At 42.9% G+C, this 15,856-nt stretch overlaps 1 protein-coding gene across 43 annotated transcripts in view; it reads left to right on the top strand.

Annotated features, from left to right (window-relative positions):
* PTPRD (protein tyrosine phosphatase receptor type D) overlaps positions 1-15,856 on the top strand; it is a 1,143,290-nt gene that overhangs the window by 1,045,393 nt on the left and 82,041 nt on the right. For all 43 annotated transcript variants that reach the window (XM_083592691.1, XM_083592680.1, XM_083592685.1 and 40 more), the window contains one exon: positions 1,474-1,571. In XM_083592691.1, the coding sequence (XP_083448817.1) occupies positions 1,474-1,571 (98 nt within the window). The remainder of the gene's footprint in view (positions 1-1,473; positions 1,572-15,856) is intronic.

The raw sequence follows: 15,856 nt of genomic DNA, 5'->3' as shown, positions 1-15,856 counted from the left end.
CCAGTTTGAGCTCCTCGCTTCAGTTACCATGGTTTTGTTCTATAATTTCAACACATCATGGGGTTTGCTAGTGTAACAATTTCTAGCCGACTATGTGTCTCCCTGCAACAAGCTTTTTATTATCATTATTCTTGGCATGATTAAAATGAACATAAATAATAACTAAACACATTGTGGGTGGGTGGAAAACCATCCATATTAATGAACCGAAAAGAAATAGCCACTGAGAGTGTGGACTTGCTAAAATTTTCAGCTGGCGGATCATGCTAGTTGACCCCACATTTCCTCTCTCCTCTATCTTTCCCTCCCTCTGTCTTTTCCTTCCACTGGTCCTATCCTTCCCTCTGTCTCTTTCCCATCCCTTCCCTAAACCTTGTCTGCATTCACTATTTTTCCATTGGTAGACAAAGATGTTTACACCTGAAGTAGATTGTAGGTAATTTCTGGGGGTTGATAAAGGGACTTGGGGTTGAGATCTTTTCTCAGATGTACTAGGGTAAGCCAGATGTTTGTGTTCAGCTGAACTGATTCCCCACAACCCCTGCCTCTACAATCTGCTACTAGTGAAAACATTTTTGAAGCTCAAAATGTCTGATGTCTAATCTTGTCTTTATTGACTGTTGTCTGTAAGCAGCAGTGCATGGTACTCTGGCAATCCATAATTGCATGTGAATGTCCTAAACTTTATAAAATATTTTTCAAAAAAAAATAATCATTAGATTTTCCCCTGTCTTATTTAGTCATGAGATTAAAACCATCATTTTCTATTGAGATTAAAACCATCATTTTCTAAGCATCAAACTATCCATTTATTTATTTTGGTATAAATAAATTCCCACTCCATCCCTTTCTTTCCTTTTTTTTTTTTTACTTTTGCAATTATTTTTTGCAGGATCAAGTGTCTCTGGTTACCCTGGTAACCCACATTCTTCAAGTTAGTTTCCCTCATAAATCACTTTATTTTCTGTCAGTACTATTCTTTCCGTTTAGGCTTCTTTGAATGGCTTTTCCCTCCCCCCAGTCCACCTTTTGTTCACCTAAGTCCAACACAGTTTCCATTTCATTCAGCGCAAGGAAAGGGGTTTGATATGACATTAAGAGTCATTACTCAAAGCAGAAGTCAGCTTCAGGTCTAACTGTCTCATTTCCCCCCACCTAGCTAACCTCATTAAGTCTTGGCATAATAACTTTTTCTTTTTCTTTTAACACTAGGAATGTTAGCTTTGGGAATATGCTTGGTGGTTTTTGTTTTAAATTTTTAGTCATTTGGCTTCAAAGCTCATCTCTCCAGAGCATGTCTTGCTTTGAGTGACTAAACTACCTGCCTGCTTCTGTCACCTTACAACATCCTTACTTATTACACATTGATAGCCATTCTGAACTGCTGTATTTTCTAAGTCTGGGTTGCAAACCCTCTGTTTTATTGTGTGGGTTTTTTTTACATGCCATTATCATTTCTTTTTTCCTGAACAGGTATGGCTAGCCATCCACCAATACCTATTTCAGAACTTGCGGATCACATCGAAAGGCTGAAGGCTAATGACAACCTCAAGTTTTCCCAAGAATATGAGGTAATGCCCCAGTTCCCTAGAGGCAGGAATCACTTATCATCTGGATTATTGTAGACATGTTAATAAACCAGCTTCACTGTATGTTGTCCCTGATAGTTATATTCCTAAATTCAGATATTGAAAAGTAACCTCATTGGAACATTTCCAAGCAAATAAGGCTGCAGTCCTAAACAGGCTTACTGATTTTCTTTCTTTCTTTCTTTCTTTCTTTCTTTCTTTCTTTCTTTCTTTCTTTCTTTCTCTCTCTCTCTCTCTCTCTCTCTCTCTCTCTCTCTCTCTTCTTTCTTTCTTTAATATACCACCCTATACCCCCAGGTCTCAGGGGGTTACAACATAAAACCACAACACAAATGGCACTACAAGTATGTTTAAGACTGTACCTTTCCTCATTTGTGTGGAATTTGGAAAATTCTAGATTTCTGATGCTTTTTAAAACAGTCTCATAAGGAAATTCACTTCCTATGGGAAAGCATCCTGCTTTAATATTTAAAGTGATTAAAGGTATGCATGTTCCATTTGGTTAGGAAAGGAAGATTTGCCAAGATTCCTATAGAAAGATCTGTGCATTTCATTCTGGCAATGGGAAGGGAGATGGGAATAGTCAGCGGCAAAACGGGAGAAGGAGTAGTATCATAGGAAGTGAGGGGATGAAGGGAAAAGAAACAAGATTCTCAGGTGACAAAGATATCCCAGTGTCTATTAATGCTTCACCAGGTTATGCACTTGGAGTAATTATTGCACACCTAAAAAAACATGTGCAAGACATTTAAACACTGTTACGTTTTGAATTGATAACCACCTTGTTCTACCACTGGGAATAAATATGAGACGGAATTATGAAGAAACAAATCAAATACATAAAAAGACAGGCAATGCGAGATTATCTAATTTTTGTCCTCTGTACCCAGTGCATTGACTTTGATTTTGTGAATGAAATAGTAAATTCAGTAATTGAATACATAAAAAAAAAAAAAATCTGTGCCATTAAAAATTTGAGGCAGAAATATTGAAAAGAAAGCGATCACTTCTACATTTAATGATTTATGAAGCTTAAGTTTTGTGTCCAATTAATTAATGGTTTATGGAACTAACTAACTGAGATCTGTGCTTGTTTTATTACCTTATGTCAGAACAGTTTTAGAAGACGTGTTGGTCCACTGAGTAAATTTTTCATAGATTAAGGATTTTGTTCAATGTTATTATAGGTTATAACAGCATCAAGCCATTATTACCTCTCCCATCAATAATTCATGAATTGTGGGTTTTAATAGTATCATAACAGGAACCAGTTATGAAATACCCTTTTAATAGTCCATGGATTACAACCCCCAAGATGTGCATTGGCACACAGATATGGCTCTCATGTCAATAATTTGTGAATGAATGGACTTGTACAAAATCCATTAAACGGCATAAACTAGTAGGGCTTCTTTCAAAGGACAATATGGTTTAACATGTAAATTTATTTTATTTTATTTTTTAAAAAGGTACCCCAAATGTGCAAGTAAAACACAACCATATTATTTATGGGTATAGTGATCCACGAATTAAGGACTTCTCGAGAAATCACTGGCATTGGACTCCATTTGTATTCAGTCATATATACGACTTCAACATTTCTCAGAACTCTTGGGCATAGTGGAACTTAATGACTATGAAGAAGCCAATTTCCTAAATCATCTCTGACTTCCTTCCTTCCTCCCCTCTCATCAACTTTCTCTAGTCTTTCTGGTCACCATATCATATTGTAGGCATACTTAGTCATTCAAACAACAGTAGTTACTCCGAAAGTTACTTCAGTCAGTAAAATACTTCATTTCTATACAGTGGTACCTCGGGTTAAGTACTTAATTCGTTCCGGAGGTCCATTCTTAACCTGAAGCACCACTTTAGCTAATGGGGCTTCCTGCTGCTGCCGCGCAGCCGGAGCACGATTTCTGTTCTCATCCTGAAGCAAAGTTCTTAACCCGAGGTACTATTTCTGGGTTAGTGGAGTCTGTAACCTGAAGCATATGTAACCTGAAGCGTATGTAACCCGAGGTACCACTGTACTATCTACATAGCCATCTCAGGTTACCCACCACTGAGATGGCTGCTTGGCAGTGTGGATGATGCATTTGTACGCCAGTAACTTTCAGGTTGGGGACGCGGATGGCGCTGTGGGTTAAACCACAGAGCCTAGGGCTTGCCGATCGGAAGGTTGGTGGTTCGAATCCCCGCAACGGGGTGAGCTCCCGTTGCTCGGTCCCTGCTCCTGCCAACCTAGCAGTTCGAAAGCACATCAAAGTGCAAGTAGATAAATAGATTCTGCTCCGGTGGGAAGGTAAACGGCGTTTCTGTGCGCTGCTCTGGTTCGCCAGAAGTGGCTTAGTCATGCTGGCCACATGACCCGGAAGCTGTACACCGGCTCCCTCGGCCAATAAAGTGAGATGAGCGCCGCAACCCCAGAGTCAGCCATGACTGGACCTAATGGTCAGGGGGTCCCTTTACCTTTACCTTTCGGGTAACTTTCGGGTTAGATTACTATAGGAAACTCTTTGTTTGGCTACCTTTGAAGACTGCTCAGAAACTTCAGACTCATTTCAAAGTACAGCCCTAAATGTCTTGGGATCAGAAAATCTTGAGAATTACTTTCCCTGCCCACATCAATATTAGTCTATCTAAGCACTGAATTTACAACTCCTGAGTCCCTTCTCCAGGTACCACCATCATCCTTTGTACGGTGGTTCTTTCAAGAGATAAGGCATTTTCATTTGGGTTGCTCACAATTTGAAATATCCTCTGTGGCTGCTTTTTTTTTACATTTGATGCAGCTTGTTTTAGATTATCTGATAGGTGCTATTTTTCCTATTTGTAATTTCACTGCCTTTTTGTGTCACTAAGCACTTTCATTATTTTACAGTGCGGCAATGAATAAATAAGTACAGTCAAACCTAGGTTATTGAACGTAATCCATTCCGGTAGCCCATTCGGCTTCCGAAATGTTCGACAACCGAGGCACGGCTTCCGATGGGTTACAGGAGCTTCCTGCACTCAAGCGTAAGCCGCATCGGATGTTCGGCTTCCGAAAAACGTTCGAAAACCAGAGCATTTACTTCCGGGTTTTCAGCGTTCGGGAGCCAAAAAGTTCCAAAACAGAGGCATTCGGGATCCAAGGTTTGACTGTACATCTAGAGTAAAATACTTCTGTTTGAGAGCATACCTGTGAAAAGCACCAGTAAGGGAAAAAATGGGGTATGTGTGGCGATTGACACACATAGGATGGAAAGTCTTGTGCAGTTGGCTCCCCTGACTATTTAATAATGTGCTGCAATTGATTCAAAATTATCTGAACTCCTGAATCACAAAAGTAGTATAAGTACAGGTAGTTTTACGGTTTAAGCTCCCTCTTTTTAAGCTTGCACATCATGCGTAAGGGTTAGAGACAAATGACTGTGAGATTAAGTGTTCCCGATGACAGTGACATTTCTAATATAACATAGTATAGAGACCTTTAGGTGAATTAATACTATCACATTTTATTTGACAGTAAAGAGTGGATTGCTTATTTGTGGGGCGAACAGAATTTGCTAGTACCTTTAATAAATGTTACTTTAAAAAGTCAGTTTCGTATGACCTTTATACAAATAGAAGTTGCTGGAGACTATAAATATCCAGTATATATAAGTATCTTGGGCAGGAGAGTTTTAAATTGCATTTCAACATTTGCTGTTATAGGACAGAACTGCATATCATTTAAAGATGCAGTGTTGTAGAAGGCCTTAAGCCTGATCTGAAAAATAATCTCATTACTGTCAAAGAGAAAAATACAATCTCTAGCATTCACTAAAATGTGTTGACTTGAAGGGCATTTTAAGGTTTGGAGTCATACTTAACGCAAGTCAGGAGTGATTTTCTGTCAATTGCAGGTAATTATGCAGTGTTCACAGTAAAAAATCATGCTGTATAAACTCTGCACACAAGTATTTCCTCTGTCGTTTACAAGCATTCTTCCCCCCCCCCACATATAGTCAGTTGCAGAAACTTCACAATTGTCCTTCTGCACAGTAGTTCCTAAAAATGTCATTATCACTTGGTTTCTACCTATATCCAGATGGCGTCAACAAAATTGTTGAGATCAAGCAGTAGAGTCCAAAGAATATCATAAAGGTAAAGGGACCCCTGACCATTAGGTCCAGTCATGACCAACTCTGGGGTTGCAGCGCTCATCTCGCTTTATTGGCCAATGGAGCCGGCATACAGCTTCTGGGTCATGTGGCCTGCATGACTAAGCCACTTCTGGCGACCCAGAGCAGCGCACGGAAACACCGTTTACCTTCCCACCGGAGTGGTACCTATTTATCTACTTGCACTCTGAGGTGCTTTTGAACTGCTAGGTTGGCAGGAGCAGGGACCGAGCAACAGGAGCTCACCCTGTCGCGGGGTTTCAAACCGCCGACCTTCTGATCGGCAAGTCCTAGACTTTGTGGTTTAACCCACAGCGCCACCCGTGTCCCAAAGAATATCATATAAGGGCATAATTGGTGGTGGGCACAGTTGCAACATCTGGCCAGCACAGAAAGACATGTTTTAATTTCTCCTTGCAAATGACACTTGTGCCATAACACAATCTTGTATGCAGTGCCCCTTGGATGTATGATACGCGTTGCATGGTTCTTAAGATGCAGTCCACTATCTTATCTGATTAGTGGGTTGATTGATAACTAGAGCACCTTTCTACGAATAAATAAAGAGTAGTATATAATTTAAAACAAAAGCTCTAAGAAAACAAGAAAAGTTGCACATAAAATGATGTCGTGTCCTCATTCTGAAATTGAAATTGAGCAGCAACTTGTGAATAGTATGCTCCTGGCTTCTGGTATAGAATGGTTGGGTATCTTCTACATTCCTTCCTTCCTCAATGCCTGTTCCTTTATTTCATTTAATTTCCTGGCTTGCCACTGAGTTGTAACACAGGAAGAATTCCCCGTTAGTTCTGTCTGAGACACTCCTCTTTCTAAAGCTGTATACACATTACTGCTTTTTCTGCATCCCATGTACTCCTACTGCTGTTTTTTTGAAACCATGCAACTTATCGAGAGAGACTGTTATTTTTTTGGGGGGTGGGGGAATTGCAGAGAAACAGAAACCCAACAAGTAATGGGTGTCGGGTGAAGACATCCCCACCACCTCTCCAATGTATACTGGGGACACGGGTGGTGCTGTGGTCTAAACCACTGAGGCTCTCGGGCTTGCCAATCGGAAGGTCGGTGGTTCGAATCGTATGTTCTCAACAGATCTAGGAGATGGCATTGGCACATAAAGGTAAAGGTAAAGGGACCCCTGACCATTAGGTCCAGTCGTGACCGACTCTGGGGTTGCGGCGCTTTATTGGCCGAGGGAGCCAGCGTACAGCTTCCGGGTCATGTGGCCAGCATGACTAAGCCATTTCTGGCGAACCAGAGCAGTGCATGGAAACGCCGTTTACCTTCCCACCGGAGTGGTACCTATTTATCTACTTGCACTTTGACGTGCTTTTGAACTGCTAGGTTGGCAGAAGCAGGGACCGAGCAACGGGAGCTCACCCCGTCACGGGGATTCAAACCGCCAACCTTCTGATCGGCAAGCCCTAGGCTCTGTGGTTTAACCCACAGCGCCACCCACGTCCCAACTGGCACATAGGGACAGTGTTTATTTGATTGATTGTTTCTCTGAAAGGCTCTAGACCAAAGACTTAGATACAAATCATGGTTGCTTGGTCTGAATACTTTTCAGAGCAGGGATATGGATAGGAGATTGAGGGGCCCAATCTTGCTACTTTCCAACCAAAGTCTTTCAAGCAACTTGAACTGAAGCAGTCCATTTATTTTCCTATGTGATCGAACAGAGCGAATTTTTCATCTGCTCTGTGTGTTCTAAATTATTTTCGCTGGGCATTTTGGAACAATGCAAATATACAAGTTTGATAGCTGTTAAACAGTAGGGTTTGTTCATTTTAAAATACGCTCTTTAGAATATACACAGAATTATAAGTACAGTCGTACCTTGGCTCCCGAATGCCTTGGGAGTCGACGTCCCAGCTCCCAAACGATCGAAAACTGGAAGTGAGTGTTCTGGTTTTCGAATATTCTTCTGGAAGCCGAATGTCCTATGGGGATTCCACAGCTTCTGGTTGGCTGCAGGAGCTTCCTGCAGCCAATCAGAAGACATGCTTTGGTTTCCGAACGTTTCAGAAGTTGAACGGACTTTCGGAACAGATTCCATTCGACTTCTGAGGTACGACTGTAATATACTGATAGGAAATGTGCCCATACATACAGTCAGTGTGCTAAATTTAAACCAAATCATATTTTCTCAATGACTGGTGACATACAAAGTCCAACATTAAATCAAATACCCGCTTCATTCCTAATTGCTGCTTGAGCATTTTCTCCCTAGCCCTTTAATTTCATTATTTTAATTATTAGTTGTTTAACAGCTAACAGCCTGGGTGTTTTAAGATATCTGACCTGGGCAGAAAATATTGTGAAAGTGTAGGCTTTTGTTTTCAGGTTGAGCACCTGCTGTGTAGCGCAACGTTAAAAACAAATACTAATAATAGCATTTCTGTGTCAGTTCTAGTCAGTGTCACTTTGCTTGCATGACAGGCTATGCAAATGTGGCCATACTGTAGTAAAAGGGCAGGTCCCTTGGGGGTCTTCATCGACTGTCCTGTTCCCTGTGTTTAAGTCTTGTTTCGGTGTAAAATGGCTCCGTGTATATATACAGATGTGCTGACAGCTGAGAGGGAGAGGCTAGTTCATGCACTCACCAGATCTTCACAGCGCGGATGACTGGAGATGCACATAAAGCGAGGTGTGATTTGTGTGCGTGGCCTCCTTGTGCAGGAGGTGTAATTCGTGAAATTATGTTCCCTTTCAAAGCCTTGCATATGCCCATTTCCCCCACGGTGAAAATAACAGGCTGAGTGTACAAACTGGCCCAGAGAGGCAGCAGCACAAGGAAGAAGGTGTGCGTTAACTTAGCTTGCGCAACGGACTGTACATCATTTTAATGGTTCCTCTTATCAGCGCTATACATTAAAGGCAGCCCTTTCCATTAACATTTAATATTGGCGAAGGTGAAGTCACGTTCTGCCTCTTTACCCAACCAACACTGGTCGATGTGCTGGATTTTGCCGGTGAATCATCAGATTTGTGATGGAAGGCATTAATAATTTACTAAAGTGAATTGTATCTTGAGGTTTCATTTTTAAGTACTAACACCTCCCCGCTCAAAAAAAAACAAAACTTTTTACTCTAAGGTAATGGCTTAGGTCACACATCATAGCTTAGCACGAACACAACTCAGTATGAACCGTGAGCAAGCAGGTCATTTTCCTGCTGCGCTGCCCCATGCTAAGCCACAATTTGGCTTAACGTGAAACCTATGGCTTGCAGCTCATGTTTTGTCTAGGAGGGCAGAATCATGAGCCCAGGCTACAGACTCTGATTCTTAAATTTTTAATTCTCATTTTTTTACACTGCTCGGTTTTGTTTGTCAAGTGCAGCAATGCTCTTAACTTGTTTTCATCCACTTTTCTTTTTTAATATCAAATGTTATTTCGTCTTTATTGCAAGCTGCTTAGAGCTGTTTATTAAGTGGTGCAGAAATTTTATAAATAAGAAATAAGATCTGCTTTTTACTTTCTCCTCGTTCGGGTTTCTAAAGTGGAAGGAAAATGCATTTCTGCTGGCAACTTGGCCGTGATGATGTATTAGTGTTCAGGTATTTAGCATTCATGTTTTGCTAAAGCAATATGTAAATCTCATTCAATCGGCAAGTTTCCTGAATAATAAAATAGCATCTTATTATAGATTCATCTGAAATATGAAACTCTCAAAGCAAAACCTGACATTGGTAAAAGAGGGTCAAATTTTTCATTTTCAGAGGTAGTTAATAATTCTCTAGTTCCACATCATCCATTTGCTTTGACATCTACCAGGGTGCTAACTTTATTGTTCTTTCCACAGTGCAATTGCTATAAGCTGTGCTTGCTTACTTCAGAGAAACTTATTACTGAGCTACTACTTCACCAGTGCTATGGGCTGCAGCCTTTGCTTGAAAACTATGATGTTGACTAAGGGTTGTATATTTGATTGCTTGCCTTTGTATAATACTTTCTGAATGGGGGAAAAGAAACCCAAGCCCATCATCACTGATATTTTAGTTTCTCCCTGTGTGGTATATTTTACTTACTATTTTTTTCTGTGATGGGGAGCCATCTAGTCACATAGTCCTAAATGGACTTTGCCATATGATTTTGCTAAAAGTTTAGATATATGAATATCCGGATATACGGATGAATATCCGTAACTTTAAGTAAAGATAAAGGGACCCCTGACCATTAGGTCCAGTCGTGACCGACTCTGGGGTTGCGGCGCTCATCTCACTTTATCGGCCGAGACAGCCGGCGTTTGTCCATAGACAGCTTCCGGGTCATGTGGCCAGCATGACTAAGCCGCTTATGGAGAACCAGAGCAGCGCACGGAAACGCCGTTTACCTTCCCGCCGGAGCAGTACCTATTTATCTACTTGCACTTTGACGTGCTTTCGAACTGCTAGGTTGGCAGGAACAGGGACTGAGGAACGGGAGCTCACCCCGTCGCGGGGATTCGAACTGCCGACCTTCTGATCGGCAAGTCCTAGGCTCTGTGGTTTAACCCACAGTGCCACCTGTGTAACTTTAAAAACATAATAGTTTAAAGTAATATTATTTCTTGTGTGCCCCAAACTTCAGCCAAAATGGAAAAACTGCTTTTTCTCTCCTGCCTTCTCTTTATAGCCCTCTTGCATTAACAGGGTTACTGTAGAACCCTGTAGCTGTTTGAAATATTTGTAAGCTTTGGGTTTGTTTGTTTTTAGCAAGCTTGGATCATTCCATGCTGCACCTACTCCTCAATACTTACACGTCTGAAAACATGACTATCTTTTTGTTTGAACTTTAACAATTAATTGGCTAAAGATCCAGTTTGGGGGAGGGGGGAATGAAGATGTCACAAAAGAAGAGATGAAGACAAACCCTCAGTTGTCTTGTAGAGCTTCATCTTCCCTGCCCCCATGTCCAATTTTTGGCTTTGAAAACAAAACTTTCATTTACTGTATTTTTCGCTCTATAGGACACACTTTTTCCCCTCCAGAAATGAAGGGGAAATGTGTGTGCGTCCTATGGAGCGAATGCAGGCTCCTTGACTTCAGCGATAGCAACGCGAAGCCTCTGAAGCGCAGAGGGAGAGCTCTCCCCGCGCTCCGGAGGCTTCACATTGCTTTCGCTGAAGCTGCCTGAAGCCCCCGGAGTGCAGGGAACTCCCGCTGCGCTCCGGGGGCTTCAGGCACCTATCCGCAAGCCTTCGGAGTACAGCAGGAGTTCCCACCACACTCCGAAGGCTTGCGGAAAGCCGCCTGGCTTGCGGATAGCCGCCTGAAGCCTGGAGAGCGAGAGGGGTCGGTGCACACCGATGCCTCTTGCTCTCCAGGCTTCGCTTCACTGGAGATGCGCTGCACAGTTTTCCCTCTCTGTGCAGCGCCCCTTCAGTGAAGCGGGAGGAGAAGTGGAAGGGGCTCCGTTTCTCCTGCCGCTTCGCTGAAGGGGCACTGAGCAAAGAGGGGGAGATTTTTTTCCCCTGTTCTCCCCCTCCTATGGTCCAGTGCGTCCTATAGAGTGAAAAATACGGTGATTGAAAGTGTCTAATTTATGGGGGGGGGCATGGAAATGAATGGGAAAGTGAAACAACCAAACTACCTGTTATCCCCAGGAAGTTTTCAAAAGAGGGCAGGGAAAAGTCTTAATACTTTTGTATTTCTGTCATAGTTTTGTCATAAGTAGATACAGTCATACCTCGGGTTACAGACGCTTCAGACGCTTCAGGTTGCGTGTTTTCGGGTTACGGACACGCCGAAACCTGGAAGTACCGGAAGGGGTTACTTCCAGGTTTTGGTGCTCATGCATGCACAGAAGCGCTAAATTGTGCTTTGCACATGCGCAGAAGCTCCAAATCGCAACTCGCGCATGCGCAGACGCGGCTTTGCAGGTTGCGGGTTGCCTCCCACACGGATCACATTCACAATCCAAGCGTTCACTTTATAGATATATTTCTGTCTTAGTTTTGTCATATGTAGATATAGATATATATACACAATTTCCATTTTTTATTTTGTGCTACCACTTCTAGATCATTGGAGAAGTCTCCCCCCTTTTTTTGGGGGGGGGACCCTGTAAATTCCTGTGTACAAACAAAACAAAGAAGTGAAGGAGTCAGTTGGATCCCTGGAGTAAATTATTAGCTTAGGGTCTTTGGGCAGCATCCAACAAATTACTACCTCTAAGAGAAGGACTTTTGGTTGCACAACAGAATTTCCACTCACTCTCCGTCTGTTCCAGGGGTTGGCCCAACTTCCAGAGCAGATTTGGAGAGAATGTGGGGCAGAAAGAGGAGAAGTTCTATGGTGCAAGTAGAAATTCCTGTGCCTAGAAGAAGCACTTTCCTTGATACCACTCTTAATTCTGCTCCAAGTTGACTTCAGCTTTACACAGAATTTTTCACACTCGTAGAGCAGACTTATTTCACTGATTTTTTCGTGTACTGTTCTTTTGAAAAACCAAGCCCAGTTAGACTCTTGGGATACATGGAACCCCTTCCTTGTTTACTGTAAGCTCTGTATTTCACCTGGGAAGAGTTTTTGGTTCCTCCCCAACCATCCTCTATCTGATAATGTCAAAATAAATTTTCTTTGAAAATTATTAAAGGAGAAAGAAATTATCAGTGGTTTATTTATTTTTTATTTCAAGGAATTGGAGGACAAGTTTCACAACACTAGTTTCTTGGGAAACTAAAGTTTCCTTTATCCTAAGACTTGCTGCTTTGGAAAAGTGTTTATTTTACTTCCTAGTTGAAGAATAGTTGTGGATTTTTCCTCTTTCCCTATATTATATAGTATGACTTATTTGTCACAGCTAGCTGGACTTCCTTCTTGAATGTGCAGTTTTAAGGCCTGTGGACACCTTCCTGGGCTAGTATGATGCGTAGCATCTAGGCAGCTGGGATAAACTCAGTCAGTAGAACATGAGCCTCTTAATCTCACAGTCATAGGTTCGAGCCTCACATTGGGCAAAAGATTCCTGCATTGCAGCGGGTTGGACTAGATGACCCTCTGGTCCGTTCCAATTCTAAATTCTATGAACAAGGGGTCCTATTTTAATGCACAAGTTTGGCAAGAGAGTCTTCCGAGGTGAACTACTACATGACAATTCATTGGCTCCATTGCCTACTGACCCATTTGTCTAGTGAATGGAAGGTCACAGCTAAATCGTGTCCTTCCTAAAAGAGGGCACATGTTGTGGTGAGACCTGGAGACTTACCTCCTGTTTGTGGGTGGGTCTATTGGACAGCCACAACACCCGTTTGGTAGGTCCCTCATTGCTGGATGTACTCTGGCCAATGGGGCGCAGTCTAAATGGATCAAGGGACCTATTTATGCCCATGCCCGTGTCCCAGAGTTTCCTCTTTCGGCTCATGCATCAGAACACCCGCCCACCTCTCCCTAATTTTAGGGCATTTTGCGCTTGACCTTGCTATGCCGTTGTGTGTCGTCTGTCGTTGGGACAGGGGCACGGCAGGAATTTTCCCCGCTTGGCTGATTGGCTGTGGCCATTTGTGTTTCACCTGCTGTGTAGCAATTCGTCACAACTTGTAAGGTTGTGGATAGGCACTGGTTCATGTGATAGGGATGGGACAATGGTCTCGCCATCCCTGTGTGAAGGGTATTCCGTTAAAGGAATCCGGGGACTCGATGGTTTGGTCAACCCCCAAGAGGGGGTTGTGCCCATGCCTGAGTCCAGGGGACCATCTGGGAAGGGAAAAGAGTCTGTTCCCAGGCTTTTCCCCTGCCTCAGGTGTTCACCCTTGGCTGACCTATGATAGAGCTCTGGGTCAGCGCTACCTGCAAGGGTGGAGGGAGCTAGTCGAGCCAGAGATTATGCAACCACTCACTTTTCTGTAATCAATAAAGTTGTGGCCTAAATTCTGCCAAAAACCAAAACTAAAATTTGAGTCAAATGTGTCTTTATTTAAGGGGCAGGTCTCTGGGTCTGAACATACAAATAGCAGCCAGCATAAATCCAGACCTCTTTCCTACAGAGACTCACATTTTGGGTGGAAATATGCAAAACCTTAGTCAGGGGAGCATGCAGATACTACAGCTGCATTGCACATTCCCTTTTTTAAAAAAAGTTTCATCATGTTATACAATACATGCATTTATTGTGAAGAAATCCACTTCATCTTTTAATGGCAGCTTTGTTCAAGACAAACTGTCAGAATGAATCTGCTAGGATCCTTTTTAAGTGTCATCCATTAAACCATTAGAGCACTCATTAAAACTGTTAGCACAGACTTGTTATTCATGAGTTATTGGTCTTTCACACTTCTACAATGTTTCTGCCAATATCACTCTATTCTCTGTTCCAGCCTGGCTATTCAGACCTAGGAAATATAGATTAGATTCCTCTCTCCTGACAGGTCTTTGATGAAGTATGGTGAGGTTGAGAGTACCAAGCTAAGATTAGACTGTTTCCCTAGATTTCACAGAAATATTATTATTTATTGATTTTATATACCACCCTATACCCGGAGGTCTCAGGGTGGTTCACAGAACAAAATAGTGGCAACTGGATTCAAATATATAATTAAATATAGATCCAAGCATTGTCTGCTACATATTGTGGGGGGATACGATGTGAATTACCTCTTATGATATGAATTACCATATTTTTTGCCCCATAGGGCGCACCTAGTTTTTTTTGGAGGGGGGGGAATAAAGAAAAAAAATTATTTCCCCCCCAGGCGTGGGGCTGGGGCAGGGGAAGCCCGATCTTCCCCCGACCTCAGCCCCCAGAACAGACTGCTATCTGCAAGCCTAGGGAGCCCGGCGCGACGTCGCGCCGGTCTCCCCAGGCTTGCGGAGAGCTGCCCGAAGCCCGGGGTGCACTCCGCTGCGTGCCCCAGGCTTCGGGATGCAGGCAGCTCTCCGCAAGCCGTGGGAGCCCAGCGGGAACTCTCGCAGGCTCCCAAGGCTTGCAGATAGCTTCCTGAGGCCTGGAGAGCGAGAGAGGTCGGTGCGCACCGACCCCTCTCGCTCTCTAGGCTTCAGCAAAAGCCTGCATTCACCCCATAGGATGCACACACATTTCCCCTTCATTTTTGGAGGGGAAAAAGCACGTCCTATAGGGCGAAAAATACAGTGCCTAATTTTGAAGACAAATATTACTCAGTATATAGTGGATATGACTTGGAACAATTTAAGAGTTCTTCCAACGTGGACACTTTTAAAATTTGATCAGGAGGATATGCCCACAGATCTGAAATCTTTAATTTGGTTCTTGATGATAGCTGAAAAGATAGTAAGGACAACATGGCGGATATGCCAGCAAGCTTTGAACTGGCAGAAATGAATAAATTGACCAAAGCTTTTATCCTCTTGGTATAATAATAATAATAATTTATTATTTGTACCCCGCCCATCTGGCTGGGTTTCCCCAGCCACTCTGGGCGGCTTCCACAAAGACCAAAAATACACTAATATGTCATACATTAAAAACTTCCCTGAACAGGGCAGCCTTAAGATGACTTCTGAATGTCAGGTAGTTGTTTATCTCTTTGACATCTGATGGGAGGGCGTTCCACAGGGCGGGTGCCACTACCGAGAAGGCCCTCTGCCTGGTTCCCTGTAGCTTTGCTTCTCGCAATGAGGGAGCCGCCAGAAGGCCCTTGGCGCTGGACCTCAGTGTCCAGGCAGAATGATGGGGGTGGAGATGCTCCTTCAGGTATACTGGGCCGAGGCCATTTCGGGCTTTAAAGGTCAACACCAACACTTTGAATTGTGCTCGGAAACGTACTGGGAGCCAATGTAGGTCTGGTTCCTGAGCTTTCCAGTCAGCTTTGCCATCTCGGCATAGTCCATCAACTTTGCCATTCTTCTCTGGTAGGGGCTTTGTTTTCTTTCCAATTCTGAGCTAATAACATCTGGGCGGCTGTTGTTCCATACATAAAGAGCCTTTTCTGCTCCTTTGCTAGGTCGGTACCTATAATTCCTAGTAAAAATAGGCTTCTAGCTTTCTGTACTCAGACTGAACTGCCTCATTTGATCATGGCCAATGTACACAGCCAATTTGGTGATCCTCCATTCCCGTGCACCCCCTTGCATTCAAACTACTAATGAATCTTATTTGTTATAACAGGTAAGATTAATTGCAGCATCATAACTCTAGT

This window comes from Podarcis filfolensis (assembly GCF_964270895.1).
Source record: "Podarcis filfolensis genome assembly, chromosome: 17".
In the NCBI taxonomy this organism is placed as follows: Eukaryota; Metazoa; Chordata; class Lepidosauria; order Squamata; family Lacertidae; genus Podarcis; species Podarcis filfolensis.
This window is presented reverse-complemented; position numbering and strand designations above follow the sequence as displayed.